A 26736-nucleotide genomic window follows, 5' to 3' on the forward strand; every position below is an offset into this window, starting at 1 on the left:
TTTGCTTTTCATGACAAACTGTGATGAAAACCCCAACAACAAACTGCATTTATATAAAGATCCAAAAAGTGTTGGTAATCTGGTATAAGTAAATAAGTAAGTTAGTAATATTTGTACTAGATCTTTTAAATAAAAAATAAATAAAAAACAAGTCTTTATTTCTAGATAATCCCACCTCGCTGCTTCAAGTGCATAAAGCAAACTATGTAATCTTAATTCCGAACTAATCATGACCTTTTCTAAAGATTGGACTGCAAAGGGCATTCAGAAACATTTGGTTAAAAAACACAGCATCGATATGAACACTAGAGCTGCAGTTGATCCAACAGAGCTGAGTCAACAGAGCGCCCAGTCCATGTCAACAAAAACTCAAACTTAAGAGTATGATTTATAACATGGTCGAGGAAAACCACTGGACAAATGTCATTTAAGATGTGAGAGCAGCACATTTTTAAGGGGTTGAAATAGGTTGGACGCAGTCAACAGCACCAGGTGAACCACTTGCTGTCACAGAGCTCAAACTATCTCTGGTATTTGAAAATGACAGACTAGAGGATTCGGCAGCCGCAGGACACCCAGACCTGTATCAGAGAAGAAAACAAACCTCGTAAACCTCGTGACAAGGTGTACAAAGGAAAAAGCTGAACCACCTCGGAGATAGGAATCTCGCCTTAGGTATGAGCCGTTGTTTTCAACTGTCACGACCAGTTGAAATAAAGTCTGAGTTTATCAGCATCTCAAACAAACACAAACATACAAGTACATTAAAGACTAGATAAGGACCTACGGTGTGTACCAACGTTAGTTTGACAAAGTGTGCTCTAATCCTCTGTTGGCTTATTTGACCACACTCGTGAGACTCAGCCCTCGGCTTGTCAACACCGATAATCAGGTTAGTACTTTAAGAGCCTCGAGATGAGACATCTAAGAAAGGGATTAAAAAGACTTTCATCTTATCGACTAGTTTTGATAAGCAAAAGAGATTTACTGCATATTTTAACTCCAAGGATCACTACGAAGCAGATATTTAAACACAATAATTGTGCAATGGTTTTTTTCTTAGAGTTGGAAGTGCAAAAGTGGCTTGATTTATATTCTTAAAGGTCCAGTACTATCGTTGGTTAAGAGGGTTTATAGGCACTAGTTTTAAAGTAATTTGGGCAAAGTTTTAAAATACATTTTTATTGGATTTCTTTGTCTATCTCAATCAAGAACAAGAAACTTAAAATGTGAGTCAGTAAGGAATTAAAATACTTAATAGAGATATGGTTCTGTCATCAGCCATCATCTCTTGAGCTCTTGAAATACTTACTTGATCCCACTTCTGACACCAGCGTGACTTATTACAGAATTTGATTTTACTCCATTTAAAAAAAGCAAAAATACATGGTAATTTAATAAGTTGATTGTACGCATTTATCCATAGAAGTGTGCAGCAAACTCAAAATGCTTATTATAAAATAATGATACAATCATTTATTAAATGAATCTGTCCAATTGTGAGTCAGAAACAAAATTAAAAAATATTTTTAAACTTCAATCAGATCGTTTTGTGCTTTAAGATCCTTCTAAAGTCGACAGAACTTCCCTCATTAATTCTCACGTCGCTCTGTATCATTTCCACTTTTGATATGTCACCAGGCAGATATGCTTTACCGGTCATTCAACAAAGCTTCCTGTTTTGTTGCCTCGAAGTCGAGGTGCAACAAGATCCTGATACGCTTTTTAAACGACTATATCTGCAGAACATCAGGAAACATGAACCGACTAAATCTAAGAATGCTTGTACGACACACACGTGTGATGTTTCGGTTTCATGATAAACTATTAGGATTAAGCGTATAGAAGGATAATATTTTCTATGACTTGAAGCATCAGTCAGTGTCGATGCTGCGATCCAGCGATATAGAAGTGGTGCATCCACCTAGCAACCGTGCAGAGAACACGGTGTCCTCACACGCAGGGACACTACTGGCAAAGAGGAAAAACGCTAGATAGTGTGTGTGAACGCACGTGTGATGCAGATCCAGCTGAGAAGAAGTGATGAATGCCTTCATTAAAAGAGCATTAGAGGCGGCGTGAACCTGAACAAGGGGCAGCATGAAGAGATGCACAGCTCCGACGTGAGCGTTTGAGGGAGGATGCAATTAGTCCAGGATTGTGATCCAAATGTTAATTTTCGCACGTTTGATGAACTCAAAATGAACAGCTGCGTGGCGGGATGTCAAAAAATCAACACAACAAGTTGGCGGGTGAACCCGTGAACATTTTCTGAGGAGCCTGGATTCCTGAATTAAAATCGGGGTCAGGAAAAGAACAGGTATGACAGACGAAGAATAAGATTGAAAAGAACATCTCGAACGCGTTTGTGTGTCAGTGTGTGTGTGTGTGTGTATGTGTGTGTGTGATCCGTGGTATGGTAACCTGATTAGCCAGACCCCACAGGGAAGACAAATCTACATTATTATTTCTCATTTTCCCTCCACTCCCCACAAACCCAGAAAAATGGGGCCAATTCAGTAACCCTGGCAACCGACACTGGCGACGAAAGAAAAAAAAAAAGCCGCTGATGGAAAGGGTGAGCGAACGAGAAGAGAGATGCAAACTAAAAAAAGGCTATAGCAAGTGCAAACTCTTGGTATACCTACTGTGCTGAACAGATGGATCAGGCAGCACGAGGTAGCAGGGTTCCTCCTCTGTTTCAGACTCTACCTCTTTCCCTCCCTCCCTCCCTCATCCACACCCCTCCCTTTCTTAGTTGGACTCCTTTCTTTTTTTCCCCCTGCTCTCCGGCCACGTATGAAGGCTGTTCAAACAAAACCTGTTTCCTCTGGCGTCCCTCGAGAACATTGTCCAACCTTTCTACTGTTGCGTTTTCTCTCCTTCCCTTCGCTTCGGCTTCTCCCTCTGTTTATCTACAGCTGGACACCAGCTCGATGGATTGTTTTACAGAGGATATGAGTGGGCTTCTCACTCCGAGTCCTGCTTTATATAGATCCTGCTGTTTTCAAAGTTGTCCTCAACCAACAAACACAAACATCCTCCACCAGATGGTTCGGCTACGAGGCTGCTTAAAATTTCATGATATTCAGTGGAAACATTTAATTCAATAGAAAACACACAGGCTCATATTTTGGACAGTAAATTGGCAAAAAATGTTTTGATTTAAAAATGCACATTTCAAGGGAACAGTTGAATTATGTTAAACCCAACGACTAGAAATCCAAGGTAATGATGCTACATGAGGACACTCGTGGGTGGAGTTACGCCCCTTATGGTTTGTTAAGTGAAGCCTTCACGATTTGGTTAGAAATGGGCTAATCTAGAAGTGACTCCGCTTTCCTTGTTTTTTTTTCTACATTTATGATGGTTCCTCATTTTCACTTGTATGGCTTCTATGCGCTGCTGCTCACAGAGCCAAATCCAATGAGATGTAGCAGTTTGGAAAATTTGTCTTACAATTAAATGACAAAATAAATCAACTATCGTGCCACTATACCTATGAAGTGTGTTTTTAGTGTAGCAGCTAGCATCAATGGTAACATTAGTCCCGCTTTGGAAACTTGGCTTTTAACTCTTGGCAGAGGCATGCTCCGTCAGTGTGCTTTTCTCATACATTAAATAAGTTAAACTCCATGTTGATATGAAGATGTGTGTTGAAACCGTTAGTGTTTAGCATTAATATGAACACACAAAATAAACGATTGGTTCAGTAATAACCCATCCACTTTAAACTCACAATTCATTTCTTTACCTGACTTAGAGAGCTGCCATACATTTCTCAGTTATGACAACTGCAAGCTTTATTTCAGTTGCTACTGAAAGAGAACTGCCAAACTGTTGTAAAGATCCAGATGCCAATGAGCTGCATTACCTCAGTCCAGTCAATGGAAACGGTCATGTTGAAATTTGGTTTTATTTCACTTTAGGAAATATTGCATAAGCGTTACACAAATCTGTAATGGAACCTGCAACACTGTGTCATAGTTCACGGGACGAGTCTCAGAAGGAACAAATGATTGAGTGAAAGGATGAAAAACACCTCATTGGATGCAGGTAGGGGAAAAATAAAAGAATAAAATAAAAGGAAGTGAACAGCATGACACAAAGGATGCAGTCATTGGTTGTCCTGCTGTTGCTGTGTGTGTGTGACAGCTAAAGAAGGTGAAAATTGAATAAAGGAACCCTAAAAGGGGTCATGGCCCCTTTTTATTTCCAGAGGCTCTGGTCAGCCACATTTAAGTCAGGAAATGTGATGCAGATAGATTAGCTCTACCTAAAGAGTATAAATCTTTAACTTTATTGGATAAACAACATCGATTGTGGACGGGGTTTTTTTTTTTACTTCCGGTTACTGTGTGATGCATCAAGACTAAATTGTATTGTGGATTTTTGCAAAAGGGTGACTTTTCAACCAGTTATCACCAAAACCACCAGGTTGAAGACAGAAAAAAAAAATAAGGAAAAAAATCATCAAGAAAAAACAGTGTTCCGAATAATATGATAATAAATGCATTTCAAATCTTTCCTTTCTTTTTGCAATATCCGAAAAAACAATTTCATCCTGGACCAATTTTACAAATCACTTAGATTGTTAACATTTAAGTTTGCCAGATAAGTAGGTTTTGTAAAACAAGGTTTGAGTTAAAACAGTTGAAATAAAACCTACAGTTAATCATGCAAATATCAACCCTACCAATAACTTGCTAAATTAAAATACTTGATCATCATAATCATAATATCCATTAATTTTTTCATGGACTAAAGTAATGTAACTTATTTTTTTAAACAAACTAAGTGATGTGACATTAGCTCCTTGGTGGACGTATGCAAGGTAAAAGTGCTTTATCTAGATGACGATACTTACGGGGAAATTGTTTAAATCTATGTTGTTTGTTTTATCTATGAAGTTAATAATTGTACGTCCCTTGAAACATTAATACCGCGCCTCAGCAATGCCTTTTAGATAATCATGAACAAACTTTTCCACACATTAACACACAAAAATTTCAAGAAGAATCCAAAGCACGAGGAACCATCTGTTGCCCAATCAGAGCATCTGGAACATCTGGCACCAATGACCAGCAGTCATCCAGAAGGTGAACCTTGGCCTCTCCCCTGTGCTACTCTCACCTTGGTTATATATTCATCATCTCTTTTGCCCACACTGTGTTTGTTTTTCCCCACTTCGGTTACACTAATGTACAACAATGAGCGACAAAGAAAATGCTCTTTAACTGTATATCATGAAATCGGATCCATTACGACACGCGTTCCCAGTTTGTCTGAAGATTAAATACTATATTAATTCAAGAAACAGTCAAGCGCTCCTAAATCAAGCCAATGTGTTTCCTCTCAGGTGTCGGAGAAGCCCCGCGGCGACATGTCATGGAGCCGGAGAGGAATCGGCTGAAGCGAAAACAAAAATCAATGGGTTACTCTTGCTGTGTCAGCTTGGTTGCTGATGCAGCAATTGAAGCCGTAAACCCCGACAACGCTGGGATACCGTATCAAAATAGAAGTCGGTAATTTACAATCGAGAGGAAATTTCTCAGGGATTTTGTTGGGCCAGATACAAAAGAAGCAGGATCAGCTAGGAAGTGAACACACTCTCAGGACCCATCGGTGAGTTTAAGCCCGAATACAGAAGCTCGTCCTTCCTGACTGATTACAAAAAAGCCCCGTCAGCGGTTTTAATTCTGCCCGACCACAAAAGCACCACACTCTCGAAACCATCGAGACACAAGTAAATTACATCTTTGCGGGATGGAGCTGTGGTTGGCGACTGCACCACTAGACTCACATCTAATCGACACAGTGTTTAACACGCTCTACAAACGGAGCTCGAAAAAGTCCTTCAATTGATTTGCTTCAAGAGGTCTTTTGCAGCATCTTCTGAGCACATCCGCCAAAGCTGGGTTCAGTTCTGCAATAATGTTGCAAGACTCTTACGCCTTAACTGATTTTTCTCCTCTTTCACAGCAGAAAAGGTCAACCGCATTGTTCGAATAATGGGAACTATATGCATTTACAACGCTCCACTAACAAGATGTCAAACAACTTTTCCAGTTGTTGGAAGTAGAGGTCAACCATGACTGAATATTGTCATCTACAAGCCACTATAATGTAGCAGGGAAGTAGATGAGATGCATCGTGAAAGAATCAAGATAAAAAAAAGCAAGCTAAAATAACTTACATTATATTTTATACAATACCTTTTATTTGCTTCTGATAGTGGAGTTTGGTGTATTTAACAGCTTTAAACAAATAAACTGACAAAAACAAACCTTAATATACTTTATAAACAAATGAATTTACTGAGAAAACAGTATTCTTGAATCTATAACACAACTATACGACCTTTTTTTTGTAACCGTTTGTTTGTCTTATTCATTTCTTACTGTACGTTTATTAACCCGTCATGATGAATTATGGTCTGTGGTATCTTGTTAAAGAAACGAGACTGCTGGGACGAAGCCATATCATTTCTTTTCCAACCGAAGAAATCAATACCAGTTATTCAACACACCAACAGATTGAATTTCTGTACACATCTCTTAAGCCGGCTGATCAGACAGACCATAAAAAAAAAGCCTGATCAATATCATAAACATGGTTAGCAGCACCTACAACATCACATCTACAGTAAAATCATCGCTTGAATAGGGAAATATTTTGCTAGAGAAATAAGTTATACATGTTAAAAAAAGTGTTCTGAGATTCCTGTGCATATAAGCAACAAGTTTATTCATAAGGTGTTTGGCTGCTTTAGGGATGAAGTGGAGTTCAGTTGTGTTAGATATGAAGATTACTCATGGTGTCACGTGAGGACATTTTTTAAATATTAAAGGGACAGGTAATGTGGTGAAACGGTGTCGGTTTGAAGATGGTTTTGATGGCTTGTAGACGACAATATTCATTGGTCATGGTTGTTTCTTCTCGCCTGGACTATTGTAACAATTTGTTTTCATGTCTTAACAAGAAGGAGTTGTCTCGCCTGCAGTTGACTCAGAACTCTGCAGCGATTCTAATTCTAACCCGCTCTAGTAGAAGAACTCACATTTCTCCGATCCTTAAAACTCTTCACTGGCTTCCAGTTTCTTTCAGGATCAACTTTAAAATTCTGGTTCTTACTTTCAGATCTATTCATGGTCAGGCTCCTCCTTACATCACTGATCTGATCCAGCCTTACACCCCAGCTCGGGCTCTGAGGTCTGTGGATCAGAATCTACTGATGGTTCCACGCACACGGTTCAGGACCAGAAGAGAGAAATCTTTTCAGGCTGTTGCTCCTAAGCTTTGGAACGATCTTCCTCTCTCTTTGCGCTTGATGGATCTACTGACTCCTTTAAGAAACATCGTTTTTATTTGTTCAGGCTTTTCCTTGATTTTCTGGAACTCCTGTTGTGTTATCAGTTTTATCTTGATCTTTAAAATATATACTTTATTGAATATTGTTTTGATTGTTTAAGCGCTTTGTGACCCTGGTCTGGAAAAGCGCTATACAAATAAAAATTACTTACTTACTTACTTAAAGAGAAGAGACATTGGATATATATAGTGAAGAGAAATCGGTTAAAAGAAGCCACATTTGGTACAAGATAGGGAGTCTTGATTTGGCCACAAGAAGACAAAAAAGAAGGTATGTATGAGTAATATAATTTTCAAATGAACTGCATCACCAAAGAATGCAGTGGGTTTGCAGCTTCACTGTTGACCTAAACATCCACTACTGATCCTATGGTTGGATCACGAGGGTCAGTCAGCACAGGAAAGGGTGTGACACTCTTTCTCCAAGTCATGGGAGGATTTTATATTATTTTCCCATGTTGCTGCAGTGAGTGATTCAGAATAATGACTCCTTCTCTCTGGACGATTATGACATAATTTGGCCTCTCGCAGATATGAGGAAGCATTACAGACATGCGTACTGCCCGACACCCCCCTATTAGAGAATCACCGTGGAGGCTAATGACAGACTGTCTCGGAGAAGGCAGACTGCTGGGAATGTCACCGCAGACGTACAGCACCTGGAGACATCCCTGCACAGATGGGAAAAAATGCATATGGCTCGCACAGCCATGTGGAAGGGCAGGTTCACCCTTTCATCTGTCGAAGCGGCACTATGGTGTGGACAAATCTGGCTCGGAGGGGAGGGAGGGGATAGAATGTCTGTGTACAAGAGAGTCACTGACAGGAGGAATTGAAGAAGAGGTCAATCGACAAACACTGAGTCCATAATACGACAAACAACTTAGCCAGAACCGACAGAAATGACAGGCAGTGGAAAGTCGTACATAGAAGTAGCACCTTACATTGGTTTGAAATTATTCTTTCTTGACATTTTCCGAGTATTGTTTTGATTGTTTAAGTGCTTTGTGACCCTGGTCTGGAAAAGCGCTATACAAATAAAAATTACTTACTTACTTACAGTTCATCATCTAAACCAGACCTGGTTCTATCAAAACAATAAAATAATAGTTTTTAGCGTGATTTAATGTGTTATAGTGTTTATGTTCCTACATTTTTACATGTCATCCTTAAAGCCAAAACGTTCTGGCTTATCAGTTTCTTTAAATGACATCATAAACGGAAGACGGTATCAATCAAACCCTTGCAGGAGCCAAGGACTCAAGCAGTAAATTACCCACACAATATAATATATTTGCTACTTTTGGTGGCTAGATAGGGTCCATAAAGCACAACCTTTCTAGCCTAGAACAAATGACAGAAATTAAAACGGTTACCTTTTTTGTAATGTAATATAACTGAAGTTTTAGACCTAATGGTAAACTTGCTAGTTTAGCTAATTGATATCAGTGCTAATTACAGTCATTGTACAATGACATTTACATTAAAAAACAAACAAAACAATTACAACAATAGTACGGGTGTTGTTGTTATTTTATTGTTGTTATTTGCAATTAACATGCAAATATTCTCTCCGTTTCTTCATTTTTATGTTACAATTCAACTTTAGGCAGTTGATATGTACTACGCCTGCTAAAGGAACAACAAAATACTGCGTGCTAGGATCGCCTCCAGAAGCTTTTAAAAGCCGATGTTTGGACATATTCTGGTTTTTAAACAAATGAAAGCAGTTACGACTTAGTCAAAGAGTCATGCGGTCTGTCGATTCTGCAACAACAGACTCAAGTACTCGACAATACCACAAATATATCCTTTTTCCTACAGTATCGCAATATATCGTCGCATTGTATGGCCAATTTTTTTTACAATACACACCCCTAAAATATATGTATAGGTCTTGTCCTAGATTATATTTTGTAAAATGTTGAGTTTTATGTTGACATCAGTTTGATTGGTTTGTGCACATGTTTTCTTTTTAGCTCTTTTACATTCCAACCATTCATTTAAAAAAAGGGTAGATCGTTTTATCTCGGGATCAAGAAGACACTGAAGGAATCCTGCTCTAAAGAGGTGTGACAGGGCAGGTACTGGCCCATCTAATCAGGTGATCTGTCACTGCAAAAAGGCTGTGGAAGAAAAAAAACAAAAAAAAAAACATGCTCGAGCTCTTTCACATCCCTCCTTTTTTCCACCCCCCCCCCCCCCCCCCCACCCCACACATACCACATCACCTATAGATCAGATAAGCTGGGGCTGTCACTGTGGAGTACCCCTGCCTGACGACAGGAGCATCCACCAACACACCAATCAGCCTGTTAACCACTGAACGCCCCTTCAGGAAAACCTCCCACACCGGGCGTCCTTCACCATCAACGTGGGTCCAAAAACCTTCTTTTTTTTTAGGTTGATCGCTTTAAAAATTGTAACATTAAGCCCTAGAACACGTTTGCAGCAGGAGAGACACCAGCAGCAGCACAGACACACCGGAGACAGAGTGGGAGAGAAAACGCCCTGCCTTGTTCCAAGTCGAAAACCCTCTCTGACAAATCTGCTCAATAAACACTCTTCTTTCAGTTGCTGGGTCAAATAAAAACATCACCCACGAGTGTGTTTGCAGTCCATACGTGCTGCATTAAAAAAAAAGAAACGATCACACCCCTGGAGATCACGAGAATCCATTTATATTAAATTGGACTATTTTGGCAGCACCGCCGTGGAAATGTATTTAGCTTTTTAAAACAGAATATATGTGACTGATCGCTTCTTTTTTTTATGTAGTGTAAAAAAAGGGGTTTAAAAGTTTTTACCTTTAACTTGAGTTTCATATTCGGCCACTATCTCCTTGTCCTTTCGGAATTTCGCCGGAGACGTCATGGCTGGAGATCAAGCCTTTTTTTCCCCCCTTTTGGTCGCAAGTCTTTTTCAGTGTTTACCGCCAGAAGAAAAAAAAACACCTTGTTAGAGGAGAAGAAGACGAGAGGAAAAATAAAAAATGCTGCTCCTCAGCGTGACCGTGGATGTGTATTGTCCTCGTTCACTCAGGGCGCATTGTGAGTTTGGCGCTGCTGCTGCTTCAAGTCTCCACGCAACTCTTCACCTCCTCCTCCTCCTCCTCCAACAAACCGGTTTGGGAGCAAACAGCTTCCAGGGAAGAGGAATGCATTCCACCTTAAAACGACGATAACTCCACAGAAAGTTCCATGTGTTGTTCGGGGGGCTGCTGGAGTGGTTTCTTCTTCACACACACAGTTGCAGGAGTAACAAAAAAAAAAACTGCGCCCCCTGAATTTGAGCAAAAAGAGGAGGAGAGATGGAGGGGTTGGTCAGCGCCCACTGCGCAGGACAGGGAAGGATGCCCTCATGCTGCAGTCCGAGTTACACCTCCATGTGCCAGAAGTATAAACAAATACAATATTTACACTTACTTTTAAAGTCAAAATAACAACCCTGGATAAATAAACGATACTAAAATGTGTGTGCCTGGAATAATAATTAACACTGAAATAGCTAAACCAAGTTACGGTCAATTTAACTATCTATACATTTAGATAAACAGAAATTAAAAGTACATTTAAGTTGTTGTGAACTTTTTTTTGTTTGTTCTTCGTCTACAGAATAACTTAAATGTAAGTAATAAAATAATCACACGCCACCTGCTGTTTCGGAGTATGTACCGCGGCATCACATATAAGTAAGTGAGTAAGTAAGTCATTTTTATTTATATAGCGCTTTTCCAGACCAGGGTCACAAAGTGCTTAAACAATCAAAACAATATTCAATAAAGTATATAATTTAAAGGTCAAGATAAAATTGATAACACAACAGGAGTTCCAGAAAATCAAGGAAAAGCCTGAACAAATAAAAACGTCTTAAGACATTTTCATGACACCTTTCATAATATCAAATGAATTGTGATTATTGTGAGAAAATAATCATTTGTATTGATAATCATTCTATAGTATATCTTTTTTGACATCTTTCAATAAATAAAACAACTATTACCTCGTGTTCTTGCAGAAGTGATTTTTTTTTTTGGCCAATTGTATTTTAACAACTAGAAGGTCAATAATTATTTGTATTCGTTTTTTTTTTTTAAAATAATTTGTACCCCTTAGTTTTGATATAGAAAAAAAAACTCTTAGACACTCGCGAGGTCTCATTGGACCAACGTTTTAAACTGACATTTTATTCGACGAATAGGGTCTCCTGGGTTGAGTCTTACAGTTGGCCAATTAAAGTTAGCGTTTACGGGCCATTTTACGCCAATGGCGTTGCTTTAAATGTGCGGCTGTCCAATCAGCGTCGAGCCATCGGTCGTTCAAAGATAATTTCAGGAAGTAGCGTTAAATAGCAGGATGTTGTAAACAAAGCTGACAGCTATTCTGTTAGCTGGATGTATAAACGAGTCGAGCGAATTGGTTTAGCGATGCTAGATCGTTTTTGTGGGGATTCTTGCTAATAATTTACCCGTTTGTCGAGTACATTTTACTCCTCGAGGCGTTCCTGGAATTAGCTCATCGGTGTATTTTCGTTCATTTGACAGGAAAGCCTTAGCTGCTACACCGGCTAACTCCTTAGCATTTAGCCTCTAAAGTTTGCATTTATATTCAACAGTTCTTTCTTAAAATAGGCCCTGTAGCATCTATATTTTAACACCACCTCCTGTGTTCGATATCCGACTAGCAAAAAGGAAGATAGGTATATCATAGCGGTGGAAACCATGTCTACATCCAACGCTAATTTCAAAAACAAGTGTGTGAGCCACGTCAACTGTATATTCTGCGACAGTTTGCTCTGCACAAGAGGCATGAAAGCGGTGCTTCTTGCGGATACTGAAATTGAGCTTTATTCGACAGATATTCCCCCAAACAGGTATGTACTGTAAAAAGCTGTTTTAAAACTACTATTTGGTGAAGAAACTCAACAAATAGTCAAAAATATTGGAATGTTTTGGAACTGAATAACTGATTATCTTTAAGATAATATAATAATAATAATTGATATGATCAATATGTTATGTGATATCCATGTTTGTCAGAACTATGTTCACCTGTCAAACCGGCAGAACTTCAATTTGTCTTTGTTGGATTATTAACAACTGTTGTACAATGTAAACCAGGTATAGGTGTTAACCTTTCTCTCTGTTTTCTTTTCCACAAATCTTCTTCCAAAGAACTGTTGACTTTGTAGCCAGCTGCTACTCTACTGAAAGCTGCAAATGCAAACTGAGAGACATCGCTTGTCTCAAGTGGTAAGTAAAGCTCTTTCACCCTCCAGGGTTTGTTTTAGCAACACCATCTGCTGTGCAGAAAGGTTAGTATCAGACGACAGGGAAATGTAGCCTTTGATCCATTTCAACTCTTGGTGTGAGCAACAGTTTAGTTATTGTTATCATGCTTATTTTCAACGCCATTGTCCCAGAACACAAAATGATGCTTTTGTTTTGGTTTGTTTTTACTCTCTTTTGTTTGCTGATGTATACATCTAGTAAACAAACATCTGTTAGATAATAGACCCACAACAGTGAATGTCCTAAAATGCTGACAAATGATTCTTCTTTATTCTCTCTCTCTTTGCCTCAGCGGGAATGTTGTGGGCTATCATGTTGTGGCCCCGTGTAAACCCTGCCTGCTTTCCTGCAACAACGGGCATTTCTGGATGTTCAATAGTGATGCAGTTTACACTCTTAATAGGCTGGATGAAACAGGTGGGTTCCATCTTGTTTATCTCACAACAAGTAATGAAAAACAACAGTTCTGTACATGAAGCCTTGCCCCCTATTTTGGTTTCCATTAGGATTATATTTGCTGTTAATGTCTTTCGTTATGAGCATACGTCAGGTGGAAAAGATGAAAATAAAAGGGATGAATATAGACGTGGAGAGAAGAAGCCGTAATCAACTATTTGGGGTCAATTTTCTTTTGGAGAAATTGAGTGATGCACCTTTTTTCTTTACCAAAAAAGATTAAACAAACATTAACATTGTATCAAGACGCATACAAATGAACAACAAAAACAACAACAATAATATTAAAATATTTATTAAATAATAACTAATTATATTAGATGCATAAATAATCTAATAATAATCTACTCTCATAGTTATTTTATCAATACATTCACCAAACTAATATAAAACCATCACATATTAAAGCATGTCCTCTTAAACAATTTAGTTATGGTCGTCTTTCTTGTAAAGTTTACCATCATGTCCGTAGGTCTGAATCTGCTCCTGTGGGGCGATCTGCCTGAGCTGGACGACAGCGAGAATGAGTCCAGGAGCCCATCAGAGGAGGAGTGCATCAGGTAGAGATGGAAAATGGACAATATAAGAGACCCTGAGCGACACAGAGGGACAGGAAGGACTAGTGGAGCCTGTTGCTGATTCAAGAGAGGCCTTAAGGAATAATTTAACGTTAACTTATGTATGATAAAATTGTACGATGATTTCACAGCTGATGTAGAATATCTGCAGCACTGCTGGACAGACTGGACTTTGAATACACATGCGTGAGCACAGCTATTAACGCCTTCATGAACTATGTTCCCATTGCTTTTAAAATAGAGCTCTCCACTTCACTCCCCACTGTGAGACACTTTCTTTTCTCATGATTTTATTTTACACACAACGATTCTCTGTCAGTTATTTTGGTGGGACTTTGATACTTGGAAAATATATCGTTGTTGAACGATGTTTCGTGTGCTGGAGGTTTGAAAATATTCCGATTTGAATTTTTCTTCCGATGTTGATACAATCCTCATCTTGAACAAGCTGGAGTGACAACGTGTGCTAGAAGTGAACTTTTAATAGCATTTTCTTTTCCTATAATTTGGTGAAATAGCACAACTAATGAATGTTACAATTCCAATCTAAACGGATGGTACATCGAAGCCTCATATTTGTTCCTACTTCATTATACTTGATATCCTTTTTTTTGGATTATAACTGACGCCGATGGTTTGTTAATCATTACCAGTGAACGGTGGCTTGTGAGACATTTGGTTTCCCAGATCTACTTTCTGGACATTTTTATTTTTCCTCAATTGAATTACAAATTTAAACAAAATGAATAATCCGACTTATGCTACTTTCAGCGATATTGTAGCAGCATTCTTGCACAAATTTAATTATGGGAGGCAAATTTCCAAATAATCCTCCCTCCCCCCTACCGTTTATGCTAAAAGTCATTCAGCAAAAATCTATATTTAATCTTTATTTTTGACGGTGACATTGCAAGAATGCTCCCTAGATCACTATCTGTGCCGTTTTGTTGAACATTCTTCTGTCCTTAAATTAATTTAATATATCGTCAAGTCTTAAGATTGAAGTCTTTATTTATTTATTATTATTAGTGACACCCCGTCAGAGACCATCTGGTGCTTTTCTCGACATGCATCATTTATTTATTTAAAAAAAGAATGTTACATATAAGAACATTTACATATTCTTTTCTACACGATTGGCCTGTGAAATATGATTAAATTATTTTTGTGTACCTGAACGTGATGGCCGCCACCACTTGCACAAGAAATTCTCTGGTAACTGAACTATTTATTATTAAAACCAAATGTATAACCGCACCGTTTTATATGGTTTACAAATGTTTCTGTTGGTAGTGTGACGTAGATTTATTTTCTCTTGTAATTCAACTATTCCCTTTTGTGATGTAGTGCTTTTATTTTGAAAAAAACAAAACATTTTTACCTCAAGAAAGGTATCGCTCATGAGCTTCCTCTGGCTAGGATAACTGTAAAAGGATAATCGAGACAGAAAAAAGACACAAGTGGCTGTTTCCGATGTTAAATTAACTGCTGCGTATGTATATTTTTGAATTGCACTGAAACTGCATTGATGATTTTGTTGTTTTGTATGCTTGTTTAAATTAATAAACTTTTTTTTCCAATTACTTTTCCTAAATTATTCTGTATCATTATCATTTCAGAAAAATGATACAAATTGTTATCATTATCATTTCAGAATAATGATAACAATTTGTCTACAGAGTCCGGATGAGGGAGGACTTTAAAGACCGGGTAGAAATTTCAAACGTGTCTTATTTTCATTCCGTTTATTTCCTGATCAGAGTAATGGGGGGGGGGGGGGATCTTGTCCCTTTTCCAGCTGCTTAGGGCGAGTGGCGAGGGACACCCTGGACAGGTTGCCAGCATATTGCAGGGCAAACTCAAACCTGAAGACAATCAACCTCTTTATTTTTCTGTATTGTGGGAGGAAACCAGAGTGTCCAAACCCCAGATACGGAGGACGTACGTTTCCTCAAGTCGGAAGTAAACCTACAACCTTCGTGTCGCTTCTGTCGTAACTAATAAAAGATTATGTCCATCCAACAGGCTTGTATCTGTGCACCATTACTTTGTTATTATTACAGTGTTTAATAGTCTTTCAGTTTGGTAGGGGCGAAAGGAAACTTGACTTTTTGTCAATACAAATATTAGAGGAATATAAACAATAATATATATATATATATATATATATATATATGATTCATGTATGACTGAACAGAAAATAGAATATTATCTCAGTTCAAGGTGAACGACCTCCCTGGCTTCCAGAAATACATCTGCAGTGGTGGAGGTCGTTTCATGGATTTCATATCCGTTATATCAATCACGAGGGATACCACAAACGCATTTGTTTTCGGGCTTTTTTCCAGATTTAAAATGGAACAAGTCGTCATGTTTTGACTGACTGCTGTCTTTAAAGTGTGTTTGTTGACAGTGTTTGTTTGTGTAGAAGATGGACAGACGTGTTGAACAAATGGCTGCCAACAGATACTCCAACAGCTGAATGGTAAATAGTCACACGATGAGCTGGTTTCATGAGATGTTTTAGTGGGTAAGTCTCGTGGTTGGTGTTTGGATTAAAGGTAATTAAAGTCGACTTTAGCTGTGAGCTTCGTAAATAAGATCATTTACAAACGGCTGTGTCTATTGTGACTATTTCTATGATTTATTTTGTTACAAATGATAAAAAATGTTAATTAATGAAAATATAAATCAGACAAAAAGGTGGTTTTGCTCAAGTTGAATGTTTATATTAATCTGGAAATGTAGCTGCTAACTCCCAAGCTATCACTGAACAATAGCCACTACAACTCTCCAGTTAAAATGAAAAATATAACATTGAGAGTGTAAAAGCTTTTAGTCACGAGTTGTGACTTGTATTTGAGTTAAGCGGGTGTGGTAGAAAATGCCTTTGAGCTCGAAAGTCAAACAGTATAAAAGGCACGTCAACATGTGAACATGTTATGTTCTTACTTTCAGATCTATTCATGGTCAGGCTCCTCCTTACATCAGTGATCTGATCCAGCCTTACACCCCAGCTCGGGCTCTGAGGTCTGTGGATCAGAATCTACTGATGGTTCCTTGAACACGGTTCAGGACCAGTGGAGAGAAATCCTTCCAGACTGTTGCTCCTAAGCTTTGGAAAGATCTTCCTCTCTCTCTGTGTTTGATGATCTACTGACTCCTTTAAGAAACTTCTTAAGACATTTTTATTTGTGCAGGTTTTTCCCTGATTTTCTGGGACTCCAAACACTCCTGTGTTTGTCTTATGTGTCTTGATCTTTAAAGTATATATATTAACTGTGTATTGTTGAAGCGCTTTGTGACCCTGGTCTAGAAAGGCGTTTACAAATAACCTTTACTCACTTACTTGTTTAGACTCAGTCAAGAAGGTTTATAAATAATGTTTGAGACATTTTTCACGTTACACAAACACTACATTCGGAGTCAAGTCCGTTATGAAAAAGTAATAAATGGGTAAACTGAATCTCAATAATAGATAAAGAACTATATCTATTCATCCATCTGTATATTGGAAGTAGGTGCAACTAAATGAATCGTACACGACCATGTGGAAAAGTCGCTTGTGACTCTGCTACCCTCTGCTGGTGGTAGTGTGTAAACACAATCAGACAGTATGACGTGAAGTTTTTCTTGTCGCTTCATACGCGAGTGTTGTTCCCTCCTTCTTCCCTGTGTCACTGAGAAATGTTTTATTGTTTAATCGAACATATTCGACTGTTTTTTTTATCACATATTTGTTCAGGTCCATTTAGATTTCAGTATTCGACATTCCGTCTATTTAATGTTTTTAAACCACATAAACGAGAACTTATTTACTGCCTACTACTGGGGTGTGGGTGCTGGACTCTCAAGGAGGGGAAGCTTTAGATAGTGCCAGTATAACATGAAATTAAAAATGGAAATATTGGAATTTGAAAATTACAATGTTGGTTAAAAAACAATAGTGGATTAGAAAATAAAAATGGACATGAAAATAAGATAAAAGATAAAACGGATCGAATAAATATATTTGATTGATCTATTCCTCTATTCCTGGCACATAACGTTCAGACCTCAGTCTCCCTGAATCCAAAACATCTGAAATAGATGTTAGATTTGTCGCTATTTTATTTCTTCCAACAACCAGAATGTTGCATGAAAAACTATAAATTTAGGATTTTCATGACATTTACTTTAAAATCAAGGGATAACCAAATCAAAACCATCAAAACCAACAATGAAAATAACCTATTATTCTTTTAATAATGTACTATTTAATTTAGATTTTAATTATTTATCTGCGATTTTGAAGCTCTGTCTTTAAAACATGTATATTATAAATGTATAATGTATAAACAATTTCCCAAAGGAGACCTCCTGAGGGATCAATAAAGTTTTACCTTACCTTACCTTATATTCGTGTAAATTATTAATTAATTCATTACATTGAATAAAACAGAAATTACACTAGGTGCGGTGCCTTAATAAAAATAAATTAATGTTTGTGGTATTTTTAAAACACGTATAGTTCTTACCATTATTTTTTAATAAATCCGATACTACCACTGCTCAATATTCCTATCATTACTAACACTTGGTCCTGGTAGCTCTTCATACTACTCGGTTGAACTCCATGAACCTCCTTTAGTGACCGCTAGATGTCAGGATTGCACCATTATTATATAGTTCAACTGACGCGTGATGGAAGGTGGATAAATACTGCGATGGATTTCTTCATCTGAAATCACTACCTGTAAATTCAGTTGCTAAATCACAAGCAGTTTTTAACAAACCAGACAATTACGTATGCAATTCCTCTTTTTATCATTATGTTAAAATTACATATTTACACAAAACGTTGTGTTTGTTCATTAAATACATTTTAGGCGTTTTTTTAATTTATATAAATACAAAATATCTAAATGAATTTAAATTCGATTGTGAGCTTTTGTAAATAAACAAATATATTTTCAATAATTCAACAGCATTTTCTTTTTTACTGTGTGACATGAAATGATAATAATTATCATTATGTGTAACTGCCAGAATGACATGTGGATGTCAAACCAGGTCACATTTTCATCATCATCATCATCATCATCATCACAGCAACAGGAGGGTTTTTAAAAATCCTGGTCACCGCAAGTGTCAACACGGCTGCACATCCATTCAAGACGCTTAAATAAACAACCATTTCTTTTCCACATTCATGCTCTTTGATGGCTGTTATCACGCCTGTTTGAAACGAACAATCCTCGCTGTGTTAAATAATTAGACGAATCAATGTAATGTGATCAGTAATCCACAAAAAAGCAAAACAAAAGGTAGGAGAACAATGGCGTCAGAAGATAGCAGGAGTGTTTGAGCAGAGCTGCAGGTGTCGACGGACTCTCTCAGTCCGAGCTTTTCTACTTGTGTGCTGGAGGAACTTCAAACAGGCTTCTTTGTGTTGGACTCTTCTGGGCCCTCTGATTACATGGAGGGATAAGAGTTGTTCCTTCACTGTAAACTAATGTGGAGAATCAGAGAGCACTAATTAAGTCATGAGGGATCTCAGCATCCCCGGCCTGGATCTGCTCCCCGTTGCCCCGGACCACTGGGACTCAAGTTAACAAACCAACAGCAGCATCAAACGTGTTTGTTGTCAGATGTTTGTCCGGTTCGAGGCTGCTGGATCTGTGAGGAGGATGAAGAAAGAGATTATCTCCACCTTTTTTCTCACTTCCTGCCATGAAAGAAGAAATATTTCCTTTTCTGATTTATTTCTTTATTTAGAAAGTATTTAAATTACTGTTGTAATGATGTTTTTCTAAATGATTTACTCAAAGAACAATTCCATTTAAATGAATTATTACTAAAATATTTATTTTCTTTTAAATATAATGTATGTTTAAACAATAATAATCTTTTACGATTTTACATTTGTGAGGTAAAAGTTTACGAATCTTTCTATTTACTCCCTTTTTTTGATGATAATGAATAATTGTTATATCATCATTGTTTTCTTCCACAGTATTTTGTAATATTTTCTTTTCTTAAAACTGATTTGATCAAATATAAAATCAGATAGGTATACTTTTTATCTTCGTTATTATTAAAATGTTTTTTAAAGATAAATATTAAATATTAATCTACAAAGAGACTTTATCTTTCATTTATAATTATTTAAAGAGCAACACTCACGTGTTTCAAATGTTGAAGTCTTCCTCTCCAAGATGCAGTAAGTTTCTCATTATGATGATGTTTTGAAGTAATTACTTTATAAAGATCCCCTCGTCTGAAATCTGGGCGAACGAGAGGTTACGAGAGCGGAGTCCATTCTGATTTAATAATGGTCTTAACTCCTCCTCCAGCCAGTTGTAACCACGCCCCTTTATTGATACAATGAGTCCCCTGGATGTGGAGACTTCCAGGATTGATGACACGTGGTGACAAACCTTGATGCTTGACCTGCACAGCAGATTGGGTGTGGTTATGAAAAACAAGATTTGATCTCCAGGAAAACGTTTTTTCAGTGGGCGGGGCTTAAATTCATTTTCTAATGTATATATTTCAATGAAAAAAGAGTTTTGTACAAACGGACACATACTGATGATACAATAGAGTTCCAACATCTGTTTAAGACACACTTACATCAACAAAATAGTTGCCCTTTAAAATAATAATAACATATTTAATACGATCTTTGTATAAATAAATCTGCAGCTTCTCATATGATTAGGAAAAAACATTCAAGGTCCAAGGTTGAAATAAAAGACTTTAAAAAAACTGTTGATCAACAACGTTATATCAATGATTTTTGTCTGTGTTTTTACAGTTTAAATCAATTTAAAACACTAACAACTCTCATGTAGCATGGATAGGAAAAAGTGTTTGTGTTGAATTGAAGCTTCTAATTAAGTCAACACGCGGGTGTGTTTAGCTGCTATGGTTGGACTTGAAACAGTTCCTGAGTGATACCCAAAAATGTACCCAAAAAATACCATAAAATACAACTTGCCATCTAACTTAAAAAAAAACTTTTCTAACCCTTTTTTTTTTAAATCCATGAACTCTAAAATTGAGTCCAGGGTCGCACTCTTTCAACTCTAGACGTCCCATGATGCCACTATAACACTTCCAGCCCAGAGTGATCTTCACAACAGTTGCTCGCTCACTCTCCTTCTACTCTTCTGGACCATAGAAACCATCGCACTCAGGTGTGCGTCTCTTGCTGACACACACCTCACCTGTTACTTATATTTTAAAACATACAGTTTGTATTTCAGGTTCTGGAAAAAAAACAGATTGCTTTGTTTGAAGGTATTTGTGGTGACAAGTGTCGACTCAGATCACATTATGATAATAAGTTAAACGTGTCTGATCTTTTTCCCCATTTCCCGAATTTCACCCTAAACATCTACAATCACATTACACTGCCCAAATAACAATCAGTCAAATTTAAAAATCTTGCTCGAGACAACTCAAAAATGGACAGAACCAAGGTTTGTTTGTGGCACTCCAGTTTCCTCCCACTGTACAAAGACATACAAAATTCAAGTGACCTGATATGTCATTGGGATTGTGTCTGATTAGGCTTTCTACAGCTGGTTCAGACTGGTTTTAAGGGTCGTATCTCACCGCCCGACTGCCGAACAGATAAGTGGCCGTGGCTGGGAGACTTCAAATTGACGACTACTAGAGACGTTACAAAAACTACAAAGACGTCTCAAGCAAATCTCAGTGAAGTCGCGGCGACTTCTGCAGAGGCGTCGCTCTGGTTTCCGAGTCGTTGCGACTGCCGTGGCAGATCGGTCTCTGTGATCTCGCCGTTGGTGACATCGTGGAGACATGGTCTCAGGAAGCTTGTGGAGAGATCTTTCGAGACCTGATGGAGACTTGAAACATCTCCCTGCAACCCCCACATGACTTGACAGGTCGGTAAGATAGGCCCTTAAGACTCTTAAACTTTGGAAACCAGGGGCCTCATGTACTAAGGGCTCGTACGCACGAAAAAACATATTTTTCCACGTCAAAGTTCATATGTATCAATAAGGAAAAGAAGGTCGCGTACATACTTATTTACTCCTCAGATGCATGTCAGCCTCACTAGTCACGATGAGATGTTCACATCAGAGTTACATTAACGATCAATATTAAATAAAAAATGAACACACACACAAGTGTTTGTAGTTACACAAGTGGATATTAAATTATTCACAAACGTACAAATACGTTCTCGTTCACCAAACGGATGATCTGTATTTATTAAGACAACATCAATCATTCTATACTGAATATTATATTCTCCTATTTTACGCTATTCAGATAGAATTTAAAGGAATTTTAAGCTTGTTTTCATAATATAACGAACAAAATGATCAGCGTCTGATCGCTTCAAGTCTTTCTCCACGAGAGTCACAGACGTTCTTGTGAAACAACATCACGTCAGATTGATCGAAGTGAAGCTGCAGAAAGAAAGCAGCTGAAGCCGGTTCTCCTCATGTGACCGTCACCGTCTCATGATTTGTTCATTTGTTTTATGTTCAGTTCATAAATGAAATAAGAACTTGTGTGTGAAGCTGAGACGATCAGACCATCTTGACAAATCATCTTTCAAACAAGACCCTGATCATCTCTGCAGATAAAGTATTCGCGTTAATAACCATGTATGTGAAAAATAAACATTTAAACCGGAGCTTGCCTGCACTCATTTAAATTTATGTATGTAATCCATATCAGAAATGTTTTAAAGGAACATTGAAATATGATTTAAATATGCAAATGAGGGCGTAGAATGGGACGAACGAGTCTGCGATTAATTCCAAGTTTATTGGAATGTACAGAGGAAAGTTTGTGTGCAGATTCATACATCCGAATATTTTTGTACTTGCACCATTTTCTGGATTTGAATGTGCGACCGTTTCTAGTAGAAAATCCACGAACTTCTTTTGTAGGATAGAGTAGATAGTAAAGGCTATGTGGCATGTCTTTTTCTTGTATTTTGCAAGAAAAAAAAAGTTTTTTCTTGCACCTGATCAGTCTATGAATGGTATTTTTTGTCTTTTCTTGAAGTAACTTCAGTGCGTCTTGTGACCAAAGAAAACCTTTCTTCTTACATGACTTTAAGAGGAACGCCAAAGAAAAAAAGGAACGTTCTAGATGTCCAGGTATAAAAGATGCTTGGATAATAAATGCATAAGAAGATTTTGGGGTTACTAAAAGAGAGGAAAAGGGGGGTTGACGGACAGTGGTGCCCCATAGAAAAGGTTGATCAGAGCCTTCATGCAACTGGGAGGTTTAGTAGGAACCTACTGGTCCATATAAACCAGTGGAAACAGCCATTCAAAAATAGTTGTCATTGATAGGAACGGTTCTTCTCTCTTAATTTGGACAAGATCTCAAATGTATTCTGTGAAGGACGGGTGACCTGTCCAGGGTGTCCCCTGCCTCTGTGAGGGGAATAAGCAGCACAAAAATGAATGGGAGACAAGAACGCTATTGGATTCTATTGATGAAGGTCAAAATAATCTCTCATGGTTAAATCCAAAGTTAAGTTTCCGCGGTTATATTTTCAAATGGAACAAACATTTGCTTCTTCTCTCACGACCTGAGCTCACGGGTAGAGCTGTGAGTAAAACATCTAACCTCATGTTCATTCGGATTTATGTGCTTTTTAATTGATGATCAAATGATTTGACGGCTGCCACTCGTGGAGGTCAGAACTTGCTCAACGGTGTCACATCTCAAGAGAAGTGAAAACATGTGACCAAAAATATGCCTTAATGACATAGTTATTAAATATCATATTTTGAATTTGTGCTAATATTTAACCCCAACCCATTGAATATTCAAGTATTCACATTTTTGTTGCATCTCTTTTAAAACATGCATGAATCAGGTCAACATACTTACATTAATATTATCCGAAACAAAATTACATCTGCTTATTGCTATTTGTATTTTTTTTATTAAAACTCTATTAACCGGTGAAAGAAGCTTTAGAATTTGACACAGAATGTGAAACTCAGAAGAATTTGAACTCGCGGCGCAGGCCAGTGTTCCGTCTTGTTATTTCACATGTAAACCCATGAATGGAGACGTTGAAGTGGAATATTGTATAGTTGCTGATCAGGACTCTGAAAAGAAACCGCTGAAGCATCATCACTCTTGTTTGTTCTCTGACCTCCGCTCACTATGAAGAGACAGAACTTAGTGGTGTTTGTGTGTGTGTGTGTGCAGAGAGATTTGAAAAGCGTTGTAAGTTGTGTGTATGGGATTGTGTTTTGGTAAAGCCTCTCTGAATGGGCACCGATGATTGCGATAATTGACCAAACACGTGCTTAACACGCTTTTTTTTTCTGTGACTCGTTTTTTTTGTAACTTGTCCTTGTGATCACCTTCTCTTATAATTACCGACTTTTTTTTCTGACGTTTTATTCATCGCTTTGTAAATGCATAAACTTAAACACTTCACCCAGAAAAGACTGTTTAAACTTGCTTTAACTAGGTTATTTTGTTTGTATCATTAAAAACAATGTATTTTAAACATGAAAGAACCAGTTAACGCTTTTTTTAATTTAACATTTAAAGAGTTCAGACTGTGTCCCTTTAAGTCATGCCGTGTGTGTGTTGTATGTGTGTTTGTGTGTTTGTCGGCGTGTGTGCATGTCGGGGGAAGGGAGAGTCTGGTAGAAACCTTTAATCCGGGTGCTGTCAGGCCCAAACCCGGCTTGACGTCCCATTGATGTGGAACAGAACAAAACACAGGGCCCCTTGCTAAGCTCCCACTGACACACACACACACACACACACATGAAGACGCACACACATGCACAAACACAAACACACACAGGGCCTCCTTCTGCAACCCCTCGCCTGGGCCCCCACTCAAACTTAGGCAGGCATTCCACAACCTATGGCGAAGTAACACACAAGCAGAAACACTGACCCAACACAAACCATCCTTATATCACAATTGTGCGTCACTCCATGTAGGACGTGTGTGTCTTCTTGTTACCATGGAGCAGCTTATATTTAAATATACAATCGGAATAGAAGTCTAATTGACTCCATTCATGCGCATAACTTGTCAAAAGTTAACGAACTAGCCGCGATCACGATGAACTACAATGAGTTCATTAAGTGAGTCACTCACAAATTGCTTCTTGTGCATTTTCAACGCGCTTTTGGACAAAGTTCATGAGCCCCTTATGAAGCATTAGCAAGGAGCTTCCATGCACTGTGACATCATGAACCCTTCCTTAACTAGCTTGTCCAGTCACATTAAAATATGCTTGATTAGATAGATGGATGGATGGATAGATAGATATGAAGGTATGGTAGGAAGGTAGGTTGGTATGTAGGTTGGTAGGAAGGTCGGTAGGTAGGTAGGTAGGTAGGTAGGTAGGTAGGTAGTTAGGTAGGTAGGTAGGTAGGTAGGTAGGGAGGAAGGTAGGTAGGAAGGTAGGTAGGTAGGGAGGGAGGGAGGTAGGTAGGTAGGTAGGTAGGTAGGTAGGTAGGTAGGTAGGTAGGTAGGTAGGTAGGTAGGTAGATACTGTAGGTAGGTAGGGAGGAAGGTAGGTAGGTAGGGAGGAAGGTAGGAAGGTAGGAAGGTAGGCAGGTAGGAAGGTAGGAAGGTAGGAAGGTAGGAAGGTAGGTAGGTAGGTAGGGAGGGAGGAAGGTAGGGATGTAGGAAGGTAGAAAGTAAGGTAGGTAGGGAGGAGGGAGGTAGGAAGGTAGGAAGGTAGGAAGGTAGGAAGGTAGGAAGGTAGGAAGGTAGGTAGGTAGGTAGGGAGGGAGGAAGGTAGGGATGTAGGAAGGTAGAAAGTAAGGTAGGTAGGGAGGGAGGGAGGTAGGAAGGTAGGAAGGTAGGAAGGTAGGAAGGTAGGAAGGTAGGTAGGTAGGTAGGGAGGGAGGGAGGAAGGTATGAAGGTAGGTAGGTAAGGAGGGAGGTAGGAAGGTAGGAAGGTAGGTACTAGGGAGGAAGGTAGGAAGGTAGGTAGGTAGGTAGGGAGGAAGGTAGGTAGGTAGGTTGTTAGGTAGATAGGTAGGAATGTAGGTAGGTAGGTAGGTAGGTAGGTAGGAAGGTAGGTAGGAAGGTAGGTAGGTAGGTAGGTAGGTAGGTAGGTAGGTAATAAACACCCTGGTACGTTGAGTACATAAGAATTGTGATATTTGTATCAAACAAACTTTGTGGCAGTTGTCGTGGACAGAGAGTGAAAGAATTTCCCACTAAAGTTGAACTTTTTTCTCGTAAAGTTTGTCGCCAAAAAGGTGCAGGATGTGACTGTCACACTGTGAGTGTGTATAAGATGGGAGATGCTGGAACAAAAGTTAACAGAAGCCAGATGCTTCTGTGTGCTTTGGCAGTAATGAAAGTGTGTATCTGTGGTGACAACAAACTGTTATTATTGTCCTGCCGTTTGGACGGATCCCAACCCGCAGCGACTCTGTTTACTGTTAGCAGAGGAACAGAATAGTGTCTGGTGGAGACGTGGAAATCTAAGGCAGCTCTTTGCAGTGCGGCTGTTCTCTCAGAGGCCTACAGATGGGGCTGTGGGCGGCAGATCCTGCAGGACCACCTGACCCACTTTTGACCTCATGTTGGACTTCCCTGGTGAACGAGATAAAAGCTTCAGGAATTCACAGGTTTTGACTTTCTTCGGACAACTGCGTCTTTTGAAAACCATACGAAACAAAAAGGTCAAAAGATTATTTTTTTCTGGGATTTTAAATATCAATATAAGTTCGGAAAGTGTGGTTTGGGGAAGGCAACAGTCCTGGGAGGCCTCAGCAATCCCAACCAAAATGTTTTTTTTATTGACGGGAAAGAGCAGTCGGGCCGACAGCAGCGATTGGCTGTAATTGGTCGGCAAGTCAGCGGCGTGTTTGAAATACCCCACATAAAGTAGCAGCTTTTTACAGAGCACACACAGAACCGTGCTCGGCGCTGTTTCTTCCTCCCACCGACTTAAGAGAAGCCAGATGGGCCACGGGGAAGCAATCACCCCTCTATTTGTCTTGGTGCTGATCAGGTTAGTGAAGTGTTCTCGATCCCGGCCAGCAGTCTGCACACTG

The 26736-nt window shown here is 38.6% G+C and overlaps 2 protein-coding genes across 3 annotated transcripts in view; one reads left to right on the plus strand and one right to left on the minus strand.

Annotated features, from left to right (window-relative positions):
- Nucleotides 1-10629, minus strand: part of srgap2 (SLIT-ROBO Rho GTPase activating protein 2) — a 51242-nt gene extending 40613 nt beyond the window's left edge. For both annotated transcript variants that reach the window (XM_087801659.1, XM_087801658.1), the window contains exon 1: nt 10179-10629. In XM_087801659.1, coding sequence (XP_087657785.1) covers nt 10179-10245 — 67 coding nt within the window. In that variant the 5' untranslated portion in view covers nt 10246-10629. The remainder of the gene's footprint in view (nt 1-10178) is intronic.
- Nucleotides 10630-11718: 1089 nt separating this feature from the next.
- Nucleotides 11719-15278, plus strand: LOC148070917 (protein FAM72A). The gene is made up of 4 exons (XM_087801498.1): nt 11719-12243; nt 12545-12622; nt 12954-13078; nt 13590-15278. Exons 1-4 carry the CDS (start codon nt 12092-12094, stop codon nt 13679-13681), a joined length of 447 nt encoding a protein of 148 aa, XP_087657624.1. The 5' UTR covers nt 11719-12091; the 3' UTR covers nt 13682-15278.
- The last annotated feature ends 11458 nt before the right edge of the window (nt 15279-26736 follow it).

Source organism: Callionymus lyra, chromosome 10 (genome assembly GCF_982586985.1).
Source record: "Callionymus lyra chromosome 10, fCalLyr1.hap1.1, whole genome shotgun sequence".
Lineage (NCBI taxonomy): Eukaryota > Metazoa > Chordata > Actinopteri > Syngnathiformes > Callionymidae > Callionymus > Callionymus lyra.

What these genes read in the sequence shown, in the direction of transcription:
- LOC148070917 (XM_087801498.1), top strand. Translation starts at nt 12,092, where the DNA reads ATGTCTACATCCAACGCTAATTTCAAAAACAAGTGTGTGAGCCACGTC. An exon ending in ACAGATATTCCCCCAAACAG is followed by an intron (nt 12,244 to 12,544) that starts GTATGTACTGTA and finishes CTTCTTCCAAAG; the next exon opens with AACTGTTGACTTTGTAGCCA. An exon ending in GACATCGCTTGTCTCAAGTG is followed by an intron (nt 12,623 to 12,953) that starts GTAAGTAAAGCT and finishes TCTTTGCCTCAG; the next exon opens with CGGGAATGTTGTGGGCTATC.